The sequence below is a fragment of the Astyanax mexicanus genome, chromosome 8 (assembly GCF_023375975.1).
Source record: "Astyanax mexicanus isolate ESR-SI-001 chromosome 8, AstMex3_surface, whole genome shotgun sequence".
In the NCBI taxonomy this organism is placed as follows: domain Eukaryota; kingdom Metazoa; phylum Chordata; class Actinopteri; order Characiformes; family Acestrorhamphidae; genus Astyanax; species Astyanax mexicanus.
In genome coordinates this window covers 7,258,151-7,273,013 of record NC_064415.1, presented here as the reverse complement: position 1 = coordinate 7,273,013, position 14,863 = coordinate 7,258,151, and the positions used below count along the sequence as shown (strand labels likewise).

At 38.4% G+C, this 14,863-nt stretch overlaps 1 protein-coding gene across 7 annotated transcripts in view; it reads left to right on the top strand.

The window, feature by feature from the left end:
* Window positions 1-14,863, top strand: part of dnm3b (dynamin 3b) — an 87,363-nt gene that overhangs the window by 23,804 nt on the left and 48,696 nt on the right. For 6 of the 7 annotated variants that reach the window (XM_049482857.1, XM_049482859.1, XM_049482858.1 and 3 more), the window contains exon 15: window positions 6,658-6,771. In XM_049482857.1, coding sequence (XP_049338814.1) covers window positions 6,658-6,771 — 114 coding nt within the window. Of the gene's footprint in view, window positions 1-601; window positions 706-6,657; window positions 6,772-14,863 lie in introns of those variants that run through there. The other variant, XM_049482861.1, reaches the window with a different exon arrangement.

Here is a 14,863-nt window from a genome sequence, read left to right as displayed (position 1 = left end):
GTTACCAGACATTATAATTAAAAGAATAAAAAGGAATATAATTTAAAAATGACTGACATTTGACGAAGTAAATTAAAAAAATAAATACAAGAAATAAATAAACTATACTGATTCTAAAAATCACTAATTAAATAATACAGTATATAAAATAGTCATTTTTATTCATTCAGTGCTGCATTTGATCTAATTAAACAGCTCTGATTGTGCTTTCTGTACTAAGAGAAAGCATATAATTCATTGCAATATCAAATTGATTTTAATATGATTTAAAATACTGCTATATTGCCCAGATCTTGTAATAACACATTTTAAATCACTGATGAAAGCTGATAAAATGTAGCGTTTTGCCTCATAATGCACAAAAAACATGATTTTTATATATTTTTTTATACTTCCTGTAATATTTTAACCATGTAATTGAGGTTGATCTCCTTACTATATTTTACTGTATTTGCATTAATCCCTAAAAACCCTGATCAGCCCATCTCTAGTTTGAACTATTAACTGTTTCACTGTGTCATTCCTCTGTTCTGCTTCGGGTTACAGTGTGACTGTGCTTGTGTTCAGTTATGTTTTCATGAGATTTTTTTATCATGGCCAGCATCTTCTTTTCCACCCCTCCCCCCTTCTCTGTGAGCGAGCCGCCCCATGCATGCCCCCGTTTATGGAGAACCGCACTGTTTCCTGCTCTGACAGGACATCCAGGTAAGGAAGGGCACTGTCTGGGTCACTGTCTGTGCAGAATCATCATTGGCATCCTGCATCGTGGCATTGAGTGTGATGATTATGTTTAAATCTTGCTCTCATATACAACTGTATGGCCAAAGGTTTGTGGACACCCTTTCTGATATACGTATTTAGCTGCTTGCTTTAGGAAGCTCCCGTTGCTGACACAGATGTGTAAATGCACAATCACAGCTTATCTAATCTCTGTAGAGGAAATCGAATAGGACTGCCAAAAGAATAGGACTCTCTAGAGCTGTATAAATATAAAGAACACTATCATTGAGCTGTGGAGCAGGGGATCTGTGTTCTCATGATCAAAGGTGCTCCATCCATTGGTGTTAATGATATATCAGTGGCATAAATATAAATATCGGCTGTAAATACTGTGTGTATACTACTAAGTTTTGGTAAGGCAGTTTGGAATGAAGTGGGATAATGATCATTAAGGATGTCTTGATCAAACATTTTCTAAAGAAGACTTCACATTTGTCCCTTAAAGGTTTTTTTCATTATTATGTCAAAAGACATTTTTTATCACAAAACAAACAAGTATTAATTGACCTTATAAATGCCTTCCATTTAAATATACATATTTTTAAATAAACTAAAAACAACTATTCTGTGATTAATCATGAAGATCATTATTTTGTTTATGCTGCAGTTCTGTATTGTTGGGAAGGGACAGTAATAAGAGTGTAGTGTGGTTTAGGCCTGACAGATTAGATTTAGACTAGACTTTTTTTTTTTTTTACAGAGCGAGACAAAGAGAGAGACAGAGAGAGATTGACATTGACTGACTGATATAGACAAGAGAGAGAAAGAGAGATGGGGACAGAGAGAGAGACGGAGAGACATTGACATGGAGAGATTGAATGGATGAGGGGAAGATTGACGATCGATGGAGAGACAAAGACTGAGAGAGATAGACAGAGAGAGTGGGACATTGACAGAGAGAGGGAAATCGACGGAGAGAGTTGGGGACAGAGACAGAATAAAAGAAAGAGCGACGGAGAGAGGGGGAGATTGATGATCGATGGCGAGAGAGAAAGATGGAGAGAGAGACAAGAGTGAGGGGGACGTTGACTAAGAGAGAGAGATCGATAGGGAGAGAGGGAGCTCAACAGAGAAAGAAAGAGTCAGGGAGAGAGAGATCGACGGAGAGAAAGAGAGTCAGGGAGAGAGAAAGATTGACAGAGAGAGATTGACATTGACTGACTGATATAGATGAGAGAGAGAAAGAGAGATTGGGACAGAGAGAGAGAGAGAGAGACGGCGAGACATTGACATAGAGAGATTGACCGGAAGAGGGGAAGACTGATGATCGATGGAGAGAAAGACTGAGAGAGAGAGAGAAAGACAGAGAGGGGGACATTGACGGAGAGAGGGAAATCGACAGAGAGAGATGGGGACAGAGACAGAAAGAAAAGGAAGAGAGACGGAGAGAGGAGGAGAGAGAGACAAGAGGGAGGGGCACGTTGACGAAGAGAGAGAGATCGTTAAAGAGAGAGGGAGCTCAACAGAGAAAGAGAGAGTCAGGGAGAGAGAGATCGACGGAGAGAAAGAGAGTCAGGGAGAGAGAAAGATTGACAGAGAGAGATAGAGAGAGATTGACGGAGAAAGGGGGAGACTGTCGGTTGACAGAGAGAGAAAGACTGAGAAATCCAGAGAGAGAGAGAGAGTGTGACAGAAAGAGAGACTGAGAGAGATCGACAAAGAGAGAGAGAGAATGAGATTGACAATCAACAGAGGGAGAGAAAGAAAGAGATTAACATAGAGAGAGACGGAGAGAGATTAACAATCACATGATCGGCTCTGGGATATCCCTAGTGATCATCCAACATCCTGACCTCACTAATATTCATGTTGTAGCTGAATGCAATCAAATTCTCACAGCTATTCTCCAAAATGTAGTAGAAAGCCTTCTCTAGACAGTAGAGACAGTTACTCCAACAAAAGCAGGATAAACTCTTTTTAATACTTTTAATTTCTGAAGAAACAGTAAATGAACCAGTGTCCCAGTACTTTTGTCCATATAGTGTATGGGTCAGTAATGGTGGCTGTACATCTACAAATCCATGTGTAAGTGAATTCTCACAGGTTCTATTGATTCATGTTCATTTCCATTCAGTTCAGATTAGGGTTTAGACCAGATTCTGTGTTGATGATGTGTTTGTGTATCTCAGGTTCTGGTTTAAGGAGTTAGAACAGATTTAATGGTTTTATTGAAGCTTAATGCAGCAGTGATTCTCCCTCCGGGTGGATTTCAGGTGTGATCATCGTTAGCTCATCAGCAGCTGGTGTTTTATAGAGCTGTAAGTGCAGGTGTGGCTTATGTTGATGTGGTGTTCAGAGGTGTTGATCTGCTCTGCTCCATTGGGTTTAAATGGAAAAGCTATTTGTGCCAGACGTTTCTCTTCATTTTCAGTTGTAGTCAAGTCAAGTCAAGTAGTTTTATTGTCAATACTGCATATGTACAGGACATACAGAGAATTGAAATTACGTTACTCTCCTTCCCAATTTTACAGCAAGTACAGAAAATAGATATAATAAAGGAGAATGGGAGACACTATGTGTACAATACAGCAGGGACACAAATAGACATACATGAGACAAAAACAAGGTGCAGTAGTGTGGGGGAGAAATATATATATAAATATAAGTAAAAAAAAGAAATAGATATATAATATAAAAGAGTGGGAGACACTATATGTACAATACAACAAGATTCAATAAACATACGTAAGACAATAGTGCAATATTGATGGTGATTGAGATGGAATGACAGTATAAGTAGTATATAACAGTAGTGCAAATATGGTATATGGTATATAGCTTAAGGCTGGTAAAGTGAATGGGTGCGTAAGTCCTTAAAGTTCACGGTTTAATTAAAGTGGAATTAAAGTGCGTATTGAAAGTGCAAGTATAGAAGTAGTGCAGGTGTTGTGTAGTGCAAGTCCGTTTGGAAGGGACCAGTACTTTGTGCATTGTATCCTCCTCCTTTAACTTCCTGTTTACACTTATTTAAAAAAAAAATCTCAATCTCATTTTTTCTTTAATCTGTAGGTAGAAGTATAGATACTAGGGTTTAAAATACTTCCGTAGAAGTTGAAGTATTAACTTAAGCTTTTTACTCTTTAAGGTAAAAGTGTGTAAGTGTGATGGATCACAGTATAAACCAATAGGGAGTCGGAATGGTATATACTTCTCATCAAACCTCAGATTCAATCAGTATTTCGGGTTGTTTGACACTTTAACTACGGTGGCCGAGAAAGCCCAGCGCAGTGCAAATTGAAAAGCGCTGCAAAAGCACAAAACACATCCATCAAAATTACAACACAGGCGCAGCAAATAGAAAAACGCGCTGCAAATAGAACCACAACACAACGGAAGTGAGTCACAACACAACGGAATTTTCCCGGGGGACCTTAAAAGATGCTGTACCAGCTGTATACAAAGGACAATAAGTGGCAAACAAGCTTCTGAAAAGTAAGTTATGTTTATTACCTGTGATTACCACGGTTGTGTGCATATTATTAAAAGTTCTGCTTCACAAAACGCCTTGTTTGCCACTTATTGTCCTTTGTACACATAGTGAAGTCCGAGACGTTACTGAAGACGCAGCTTAGCTGGTACAGCATCTTTTAAGGTCCCCCGGGAAAATTCCGTTGTGTTGTGACTCACTTCCGTTGTGTTGTGGTTCTATTTGCAGCGCGTTTTTCTATTTGCTGCGCCTGTGTTGTAATTTTGATGGATGTGTTTTGTGCTTTTGCAGCGCTTTTCAATTTGCACTGCGTTGGGCTTTCTCGTCCACCGTATTTAACACAGTTACTACCTGTTTCCTTAAATCTTCTTTCATATTCTGGACCACTTCAGTATCTAGCTAAATTAAAGCTAACATTTCCTAAACAGTATTAGTGAGACAGAAGTGAGAAGCCTAAACCCCTATTATCTAACTACCCATCTCACTCTCTATCTCTGTCACATTCTTACCATTTCAGGCCACATCTCCACCAGCCTCTGGCATCATTGTAAGAAATTCAGTTTGGAAACTCATGTAGGATGTCACCAATAAGCACTGATATGAATTCTGAATAATAATTTTGTTTGGTTTCATTTTTTTCTGTTGCATGTAGCCTGAATTTTTAGTATGTGTTTAGTTTTTTTTAAAGAAGAACAGGCATGATTAAACGAAGCACTTGCTAGTAACTGAAGCACTTGTTGAGTTCAGAGTTTGGAGTTAGTCTCTATTAGGGATGCACCAGGATAAAGATTTTTGGCACAAACCAAAAAAAAAAAAAAAAAACATAGCACAGGTTTTGATTAATTTGCTGTTTTCACTACTACATTTATGAAATCGTCCTGTTGAATAGTCTGAGTACTAAAATGTTTGATATCCCAACAAAGCACAATGCATTTACCTTAGCTGGGTTAATCTAGTTAAAACTTTTTTAGCCATGAATTTACTTTAGAAATGCTATTTTAGTCATAAGTGTACCTCAGCAGTGTTGCATTTACCTCAGCAGCACAATTTGATTCAAACATTTACTTCTGCAGTGCACTTTTAGTCATAAATTTAGTTTAGCGGTGCGACCTTTGACCACCTTTCTCTGTCTGGACATATAAAACTGAGTGTATACCAAAGATAGCCAAGTATGTGCTGAAGTGGCAATAAAAGCCCAACAACCAACCATTTAGTTAGGTAGAGTGATTTTAGTCAAATTTTATTTTAGCAGTGCAATTTTAGTCATAAGGTTTATCACCTTACCAGTGATCAGTCACATTTACTTCAGCAGAAACTTTTAATTGTACAGCTATGGGAAAAAATAAGCGACCACTTCAGTTTCTGAATCAGTTTTTTTTTTTGTTTGCTATTTATAGGTAAATGTTTGAGTAAAATGAACATAGTTTTTTTAATTCTATAAACTACAGACATTTCTCCCAAATTCCTAATAAAAATGATCATTTATAGCATGTATTTGCAGAAAATGAGAAATGGCTGAACTAACAAAAAAGATACAGAGCTTTCAGACCTCAAATAATGCAAAGAAAACAAATTCATATTCATCAAGAAGTTTTAAGAGTTCAGAAATCAATATTTGGTGGAATAATTACAGTTTTAATTACAGTTTTTATGCTTATTTTCATCATGTTCTCCTCCACCAGTCTTACACACTGCTTTTGGATAACTTTATGCCTTTACTCCTGGTGCAAACATTTAAGCAGTTTAGTTTGGTTTGATGGCTTGTGATCATCCATCTTCCTCTTGATTATATTCCAGAGGTTTTTTAATTTGGTAAAATCAAAGAAACTCAGCATTTTTAAGTGGCCTCTTATGTTTTTCCAGAGCTGTATATTGACCTCAGTAGTGCTATTCTAATCATAAACTTACTTCAACTGTGCTACTCAAGTAGTACTGAGCAGTACTGCTACACTAACCTGTTGGGGCAAGACCTGCCACCACAGCTAAAAACAATCCTAATGATAGAGTTTGGAACTTAAACTAAAACACTGTTTGCCATTTACAGTCAAATAACTTTGGTTGCCAAATATTTGGTGCATCCCTAGTTTCTATAGATAGCAGAACACCACACTGCTTATGGCAAAAATCTGTATGGCTTCTTAATCCACTCGACCACAAAGCATCATTACAGCATTTCTATATTCATGTGTGAATTGTTTTGAAAGTAACCCCATAATAGTCACTATGTTGTTTCAGTTTCACAGCGTTTCACCTGCATCCTGCAGTCATTTCTTACAATGTTCAGAGACTGTATTCAAGCACATCCAGCACAGCACTCTGTAGACACACAGCCATCCTGTTTATAAGGGGTTGTTGAATTTGCTTGACATGAATCTCAGAACTCCAGGTTTGTATTTTAATCTGAAAGTGTCCAACAGACTGATCTGATCTGACCGTTTCCTGTTCGTCAGGTTATCCGCAAGGGCTGGCTGACCATCAACAACATCAGCATCATGAAAGGCGGAGCTAAGGAGTACTGGTTTGTGCTGACGGCTGAGAGCCTGTCCTGGTTTAAGGATGATGAGGTGAGTCCAGCGGTTTCTGACTGCAGGATTTAAAGATATGTATTGTAGATTTCTAGCATGTTTCTAGCATGGCTACATTCTTCCATAGCTATAATCTAAACCAGGGGTGTCCAAACTTTTTTTGTTGGGGGCCAGAAGGAGAAATATATTTGAAGTCACGGGCCAAAGACTCTGTAATAAAACAAATAATGAAATATACCACTTTAAATAATAAATTTTTCCTGATTACTTTCATTTACACACCATTTTATTTGACTTACAATCTTTATCTTTGACAGTGTTGTGTAAACTAAGATTTTTCAAATTGATGTTTATTTCATGATGTCTCTTAATATTAAACTCCTTAATTACGGCATCTTTTAGATTCTTTGGCCCCGTTTTTCTGCGCTAGAAATGCGCACCCTCTCCGCTTTTAGACTCTTTGGCCCGTTTTTCTGCACTAGAAATGCGCACCCTCTCCACTTTTAGACTCTTTGGCCCGTTTCTAACACCTAGCGTTCAATCTTTGAATCTCACATTATAAAAACCTGCTTAACAGTGGGCCAACTTTCATTCTATTTCTAAAATACCTCGCGGGCCGCTCCAAAAAAGGAAACGGGCCGCAAATGGCCTGCGGGCCATAGTTTGGACACCCCTGATCTAAACCTACGTTCACACTGTCAGGCGCAATTTATAGCTGTGACAAGCAACCAATAAAGGTGTGATTTTCCAAACCCTATGCACATCAATTATGACGCAGTGAAACTACATTGTTCACTGATTTGCTGAACAAATTCTTCAGACCAATCATGGACATGGGGGTCTGAGGTCTACACCTTCTGCTTTGTAAAGCTTTACTTCCTACTGTACATCGTTCATATCCCCAGCAGTGTGAACGTTTTTTTTTTTTTATATATATAATGAATATTTGCTAAAATAAAGGGGCAGTTTGAAGAAAAAATAAGCATTAATAAATGTAGCTGATGGCTCAATATGTAGCTTGCTAGATTAGCCTTATTGCTAACAAGCCACACCCATACTTGGCCACATACGTCAATGCAAACTGCAACCAACACACCCACAAGCCAAATTAATGTTATCAGTCAAAACCTCCAAATCGTTTTTGTTTTGATTGACCTTTAAGCAGATAAAGTCACAGATACACAGATATATATATATATATATACATATATATATATATATATATATATATATGTATATATATATATATATATACATATATATATATATATATATATATATATATACATATATATACAGTTGTGGTCAAAAGTTTACATACACTTGTAAAAAAACATAATGTTATGGCTGTCTTGAGTTTTCAATAAGTTCTACAACTCTTATTTTTCTGTGATAGAGTGATCGGAACACATACATGTTTGTCACAAAAAACAGTCATAAAATTTGGTTCTTTCATAAATTTATTATGGGTCTGCTGAAAATGTCACCAAATCTGCTGGGTCAAAAATATACATACAGCAACATTAGTATTTGGTTACATGTCCCTTGGCCATTTTCACGGCAACTAGGCGCTTTTGGTAGCCATCCACAAGCTCCTGGCAAGCTTCAGGTCGAATGTTTGACCACTCTTCTTGACAGAATTGGTGCAGTTCAGCTAAATGTGATGGTTTTCTTGCATGAACCCGTTTCTTTAGCACTGTCCACATGTTCTCAATGGGGTTTAAGTCAGGACTTTGGGAAGGCCATTCTAAAACCTTAATTCTAGCCTGGTTTAGCCATTCCTTTACCACTTTTGATGTGTGTTTTGGGTCATTGTCTTGTTGGAACACCCAACTGCGCCCAAGACCCAACCTTCGGGCTGATGGTTTTAAGTTTTCCTGCAGAATTTGGAGGTAATCCTCCTTCTTCATTATCCCATTTACTTTCTGCAAAGAACCAGTTCCACTGGCAGCAAAACATCCCCAGAGCATAATACTACCACCACCATGCTTGACAGTAGGCATGGTGTTCCTGGGATTAAAGGCCTCACCTTTTCTCCTCCAAACATATTGCTGGGTGTTGTGGCCAAACAGCTCAATTTTTGTTTCGTCTGACCAGAGAACTTTCCTCCAGAAGGTTTTATCTTTGTCCATGTGATCAGCAGCAAACTTCAGCCGAGTCTTAAGGTGCCTTTTCTGGAGCAAGGGCTTCTTTCTTGCACGGCAGCCTCTCAGTCCATGGCGATGTAAAACACGCTTGACTGTGGAGACTGACACCTGTGTTCCATCAGCTTCCAAATCCTTGCAGACCTGCTTCTTGGTGATTCTTGGTTGACTCTTGACCATCCTGACCAATCTCCTCTCGGCAGCATGTGATAGCTTGCGTTTTCTTCCTGATCGTGGCAGTGACACAACTGTTCCATGCACTTTATACTTGCGTATAATTGTCTGCACAGTTGCTCTTGGGACCTGTAGCTGCTTTGAAATGGCTCCAAGTGACTTCCCTGACTTGTTCAAGTCAATAATTCGCTTTTTCAGATCCACACTGAGTTCCTTTGACTTTCCCATTGTAGCTTTTGTAGCTGAGTCTAATCACTGGGTCAAATGAGCCCTATTTAAATGGGCTCATGAGAAGTCAACAGCTGTAGTCAATCAGAATCACTTACAAGAAGTGAAGAGGCCATGACATGAAGCTAATTTGATTGACACAACTCGCTACATCACCAAAATTGACAAATTTTGTTGCTGTATGTATATTTTTGACCCAGCAGATTTGGTGACATTTTCAGCAGACCCATAATAAATTTATGAAAGAACCAAATTTTATGACTGTTTTTTGTGACAAACATGTATGTGTTCCGATCACTCTATCACAGAAAAATAAGAGTTGTAGAACTTATTGAAAACTCAAGACAGCCATAACATTATGTTTTTTTACAAGTGTATGTAAACTTTTGACCACAACTGTATATATATATATACAGACCTTTTGAAGAGATCAAATATCTCAAAACTTAAAAATTATAATTACAGACTGTAGTCCTGTATCTGTTTCTCTGTATACTTTATAATTTTCCTCCGTTCATCCTGTTCTTTAATACTTAAAACTCCACAGGAAAGAAAACCACCATAGAACAGCTATTATTATTATTTGGGTGGTGGATCCTTATTCTCAGTACCACAGTGATTAGCACTGATTAGCATGGTGGTGGTATATGGGGTGTTAGTGTGTGTTGTGTTGGTACAGTGAGTGGATCAGATACAGCAGCAGTGCTGCTGGAGTTTTTAAACACCTCCCTGCTGTGTCACTGCTGGACTGGGAATAGTTCACCAATAGCATCCTGTGAGCACTGATTAAGGTCTAGAAACAATGAGGTGGTGGTCATAATGCTATGCTTGATCTGTATATAACCTTTGTATTAAAGCAGTGGTTTTGGATTTAGAGTACAACCCAATGGAAAAAAAGAAATTCAGCCATTACTGTTCATAGACCTCAACACAGATGGGTCACTTTAGGGGGGTTCGCTTGGAAACCCTGGTCCTTATTCCAAGAAGTGTAAAAGTGCACTGCTGAAGTTCTGCATTGGTTTTAGAAGCAGAACTGGAGCACATTAATATTCCTCTGTTGCCTTTGCCCAAAGCTGTGCACATTCACCTGCTGTAGAAACACACTGTCCTCCTGCAGCGGCTTATGATGACACACCAATTGCTTAAGAGCACAACGGCAGAAGCTGCCAGCTGAGACCTTCTGACCTTTTGAGTCACAGCAATTCTCTGTAGCTTCTCAGCCACGAATACACACACAGAAAATATGTATGTCAGCTGTATATTTAACATAACAGGTACAATGTTGTCCGTTGTCAGTGATTAGTGACCGTTATTGATTGTTTGCTGTGTCACTTCCTAATTATGCTACAGGTTATTATGAACAGAGCATTATTTACACTCCTTATCAAACAATAGTGACGCATGATGATATTAAAATTATATCGGTATTGTCCAATATTTAAGACCAGTACTTTCTGATTTGTTAAGATGTAGATTTATTTCCAATTTTTCCCATTTTTCCCCCAAATTTAGCTAGGCCAATTGTCCCACCCTTTCGTTTAGCTGCTAGTAAGCTTTATATCATCACTAGTGATGCCACAACACAGGGAGGGTGAAGACTAGCACATGCCTCCTCCAATACGTTGCCGAATAGCATCACAGGAGGCGCAGCGACTCGGTTCTGATACATCAGCTCACAGATGCCCTGTGCTGATTGACATCACCCTAGGAGTAATGGGGGGGAATGAGCACCATCTACTGTACCCACCCAGAGAGAACAAGGCCAATTGTGCTCTCTCAGGGCTCTGACATCTTCTGGCAAGCTGCATGACCAGGATTCGAACCAGCGACTGCTGCATTGTGCTGTTAATGTGGCACACCACACAAACTTTGCTTGGAGGGGTTTCTGTTGGACATTTTAAAATCTTAACCATTTAGTTTCCACCTGAAACAATGAAACAAGCTTATCAAAACAGTAGTTTCTGTGAACCCCAATAGTGGCCATTTTACCAACTGAAAAGAAAAACACTGGTTCATTATTTAAACTGATTTATTCAATCTGAAACAAGAAAAAAACATCTGCTGTTTATTTATTGCTAGAATCAGAGACTTCTTAATTGCACACACTAACATGTAAAAACATACACAATATAGACAATTAGCCATTGCTAATTGAATCACTGTAGATGCCGGATTGAAGTCTTCATGGTTTGGGCTGCTGTGGCTGTCCATGTGTCCTCCTTGGTGGGTTGCTGTCTGTCTGCCTGTCTGTGCCTGCTGTACAGGCTCCCTGATGTTCTGCACAGCAAGTGTAGACAGGCAGACACACCACAACTACCGCCCTGAGCTTCTGCCCCCTGCTGGCAGCAGCTTTACCCCTCCATACTGAGACCTATGCCCTCTGAGACACTTCTACAAAAATAGTCCAAAGCTTGAAGATTGACAGGATTTATGCTGGTTGAAAGATGGTAGTTATTAATAAGATTCTGCAAATATCAACAAAACAAATTTTCTAATTTACAAATAGATTGTTGATATGTTGTTAACTTTAAGACATGTAGAGTTGCACATCAACAAATAATTAAAAAAATACAGTCTGTATTTATTTACTTTCTTCAATGACAGTGGCTGCATATGATATATTTCTCTATGTTTACTGGTGATATGACTTCAAATCAGTATCACAATTTATTGTACATACATTACCTCTATTAGAATGAATGAACAATTATATTATGAACAATGGACAGTGCATTTTTCGTTAGTACAAGCTGCTGCAGTTTCTCAGTTATAGTAGTTATAGTGGGTGAAGATGGATTGTACACTGCATTTGTGGGTGGTAATGATCGTGACCGGCGGCTTCTGGCTAGAATTGTCCATTTGAACTAATAAGCGACTGTCAAAAATCATGTCTGTCTGAAATGACAACCACATATCACTCAGGTCAGAGCAGCTTTCTATAGCTTCCATGGGACATGATACTCGTTCCTGACGTCTGGCATGTTAGCATATACGCTATTATACTGAAATTTATATATGAAATTTAAGGGAAAATTAGCAATAGTTTTTTTAGGATAACTTGAGCAGAACGTTTAATTACAGGTGTGTTAAAGGCCTTCACTTTGCACATACACTCTCCTCCAAAAGTATTGTAACAGTTAGACAAAGTCCAGACTTAAACCCTGTAGTGATTGAATGATTACCTTAGAAAGAGGAGACTGAAGGTAGTAACCCCCCAAAAACAAACACCAGCTGATAGAGACTGTGAAAGAAGAATGCCAAGGTTTTATGATGTTGATCGGGCGAAGGTTTGCCACAGTTATTGCAAGCAAAGTGTTAGCAACTAAATATTGCATTTTATTTACTTAAATCTGTTTTTTAAGTTAATACTGGAAAAAAATCAACTTAAAATAGATTAAATTAGATACGACTGCATCAAACCTGTGAACCACTGACTTGCATGCATCTTTTCTGATGCTTTTTTTAGGCTTTCATCAGCTTGCCTCTATCAGCTGGTGTTTGTTTTTGGGGGTTATGCCCTTCAGTCTCCTCTTTAGCAGGTAGAATGCATGCTCTATAGCAGTGGTATTTAATTCAAATTTAGTACGGTCCAGTTAGAGAAAATTTTGTCAGTCCAAGGTCCGGACCATCGCCATTTTTAACTTGTGTTATGATTCAGTGCCTGTTCTTGTTTTTCCACCAGTTCTGGGGCTCCCTATCTTTTTTATAAGACGTTTTTTCCCGGCCGCGTCCCAATTTACTAGCTGGGGCAGCGGTCTGCACAGATCTGATTGGCTGAGGAGAGCATTTGGTGATCTTACACCACACGTGATTGGTCTGTGAGTTTAAGACAAGAAAAGTTCCACCACTCTAAATCCTTCTCAGTAGTTTATCGGTTTGTGTCTCCGGACCCAGACCGCGCTCCGCCTATAAATGACCCCTGCTCTATAGGGTTTAATTCTGGTCTAGGCCTCAGTTTCCAATACTTTTGCCCACAAGAATAATGAGTGGGTTAAAACAAAAACTGTGTATCAGATCCAGATGTAAATACCTGGAAATAAAAGCTGAAATGTGTTTTTTTGTGTCTCATGTTCAAGTTTTAATGTTAATATCAAATGGTTTCAGTTTACAGCAGAAATAGTGAAATCAGCCTCACTGTTACAATACCTTTGTAGGGGAGTGTTTTTTTTTTTTTTTTTTTTCTTTAGCTTAGCTTAAGTAAAACATACTAAAGAGAACATTTCAGTACTCTCGCACTCGCTCTCACTCTTGCACTTACTTTCGCGCTCACTCTCGCTGCCTTCTAATCCCATTTGGGAGTTAAGGCATTTGGTAGGGGTCTTTGACACAGCTGGAGCCACCCCAAGTCAAACCAGCACACATGCTTTGGCACACACACTTAAACACACTCACACACACACCCTCATTGCCTTTTTGTTGACTCAAGGCTATGACTTGAGCATTTAGGTCCACTCACTGCCTGCAGCTGCAGGAATCACCTGCGACTGTAATGCAGTTAAATCACTGCCTTCTTTTCTTCACTTTCTTCTGTTTTTTCTTTCTATCAGATTGTGTAACAGATTCAATAACCCTGTCTTTATTTTAGCTCTTACACACTCTCCAAACACCCAAACACACGCCCTGACTAAAGAAACACACACACAGATACACACACACTCGCTGTGTGTTAACTGGCAGTAACTCTGAGCTCACACACATTCTTGGCTGGAAAGTTGAGAGCTTTTTTGTCAAAACAGCAACAGCCAATCAAATCACTCCAAGCAAATCCTGCACAGCCCTGCAGTTTCCACATCCGCCCCCGTGTGACTAAGCGTAGTCCACCATCCTCCACCACTCGCTAACTCTCCGAAAATGCCCTTAAAATCAGTGTGAGAAAGCAGAAAGACCTTATTTCACTCAGTTTAAGATAGCTTATTTTATGATTAGTGGTTTTAACTCAGGAGGGGAAAGTATACTCTAATAAATAGCAACAGAGTGCTTCAGTGACCATCCTTGCAAAACCAGATATATATTCATTATAAAATAACATTATAAAAGAGTCATCTCTTTTATAATGGCTTTTACAGGGCTAAGATTAGTAGATTAAAACTGTAGTCATCCAAACCATTATGAAAAATATATATTAATTATTTTAATAAACATAAACCTGATTATGTTTTATATTTTTTAGTTGTGCTGGGTGATTATGGCCTTTAAAAATAATCTTAGTTTATTTTTTTTTTTTTTTACCAAAAAATCAGATTTTCGAATATAAGGATTATAATTAAATTATCCCCCCATTTTTTTTTAACTACAGATGACAAAAAGTTAAAAACTAGATTTAGCTGTAAAAAAAGAATATATATGTAATATATTTGGTGTTCAGACACATTGGGTTAAGTCGACTCAATCTGTGAATCAATCAATGATTCAAAACATTGTTTACAAGCCCACGCATTCATATCATGCGCTGACCTTGTGTCACACAATGACGGACACTGGATTATACTTATAATGTGGGTTTGTGACTGAAAATTGAGGAGAAGGAGAGATTATTATTTTATTATTAGTTTTTCACAATTAATCACGAATCTTTACCAGAGGGC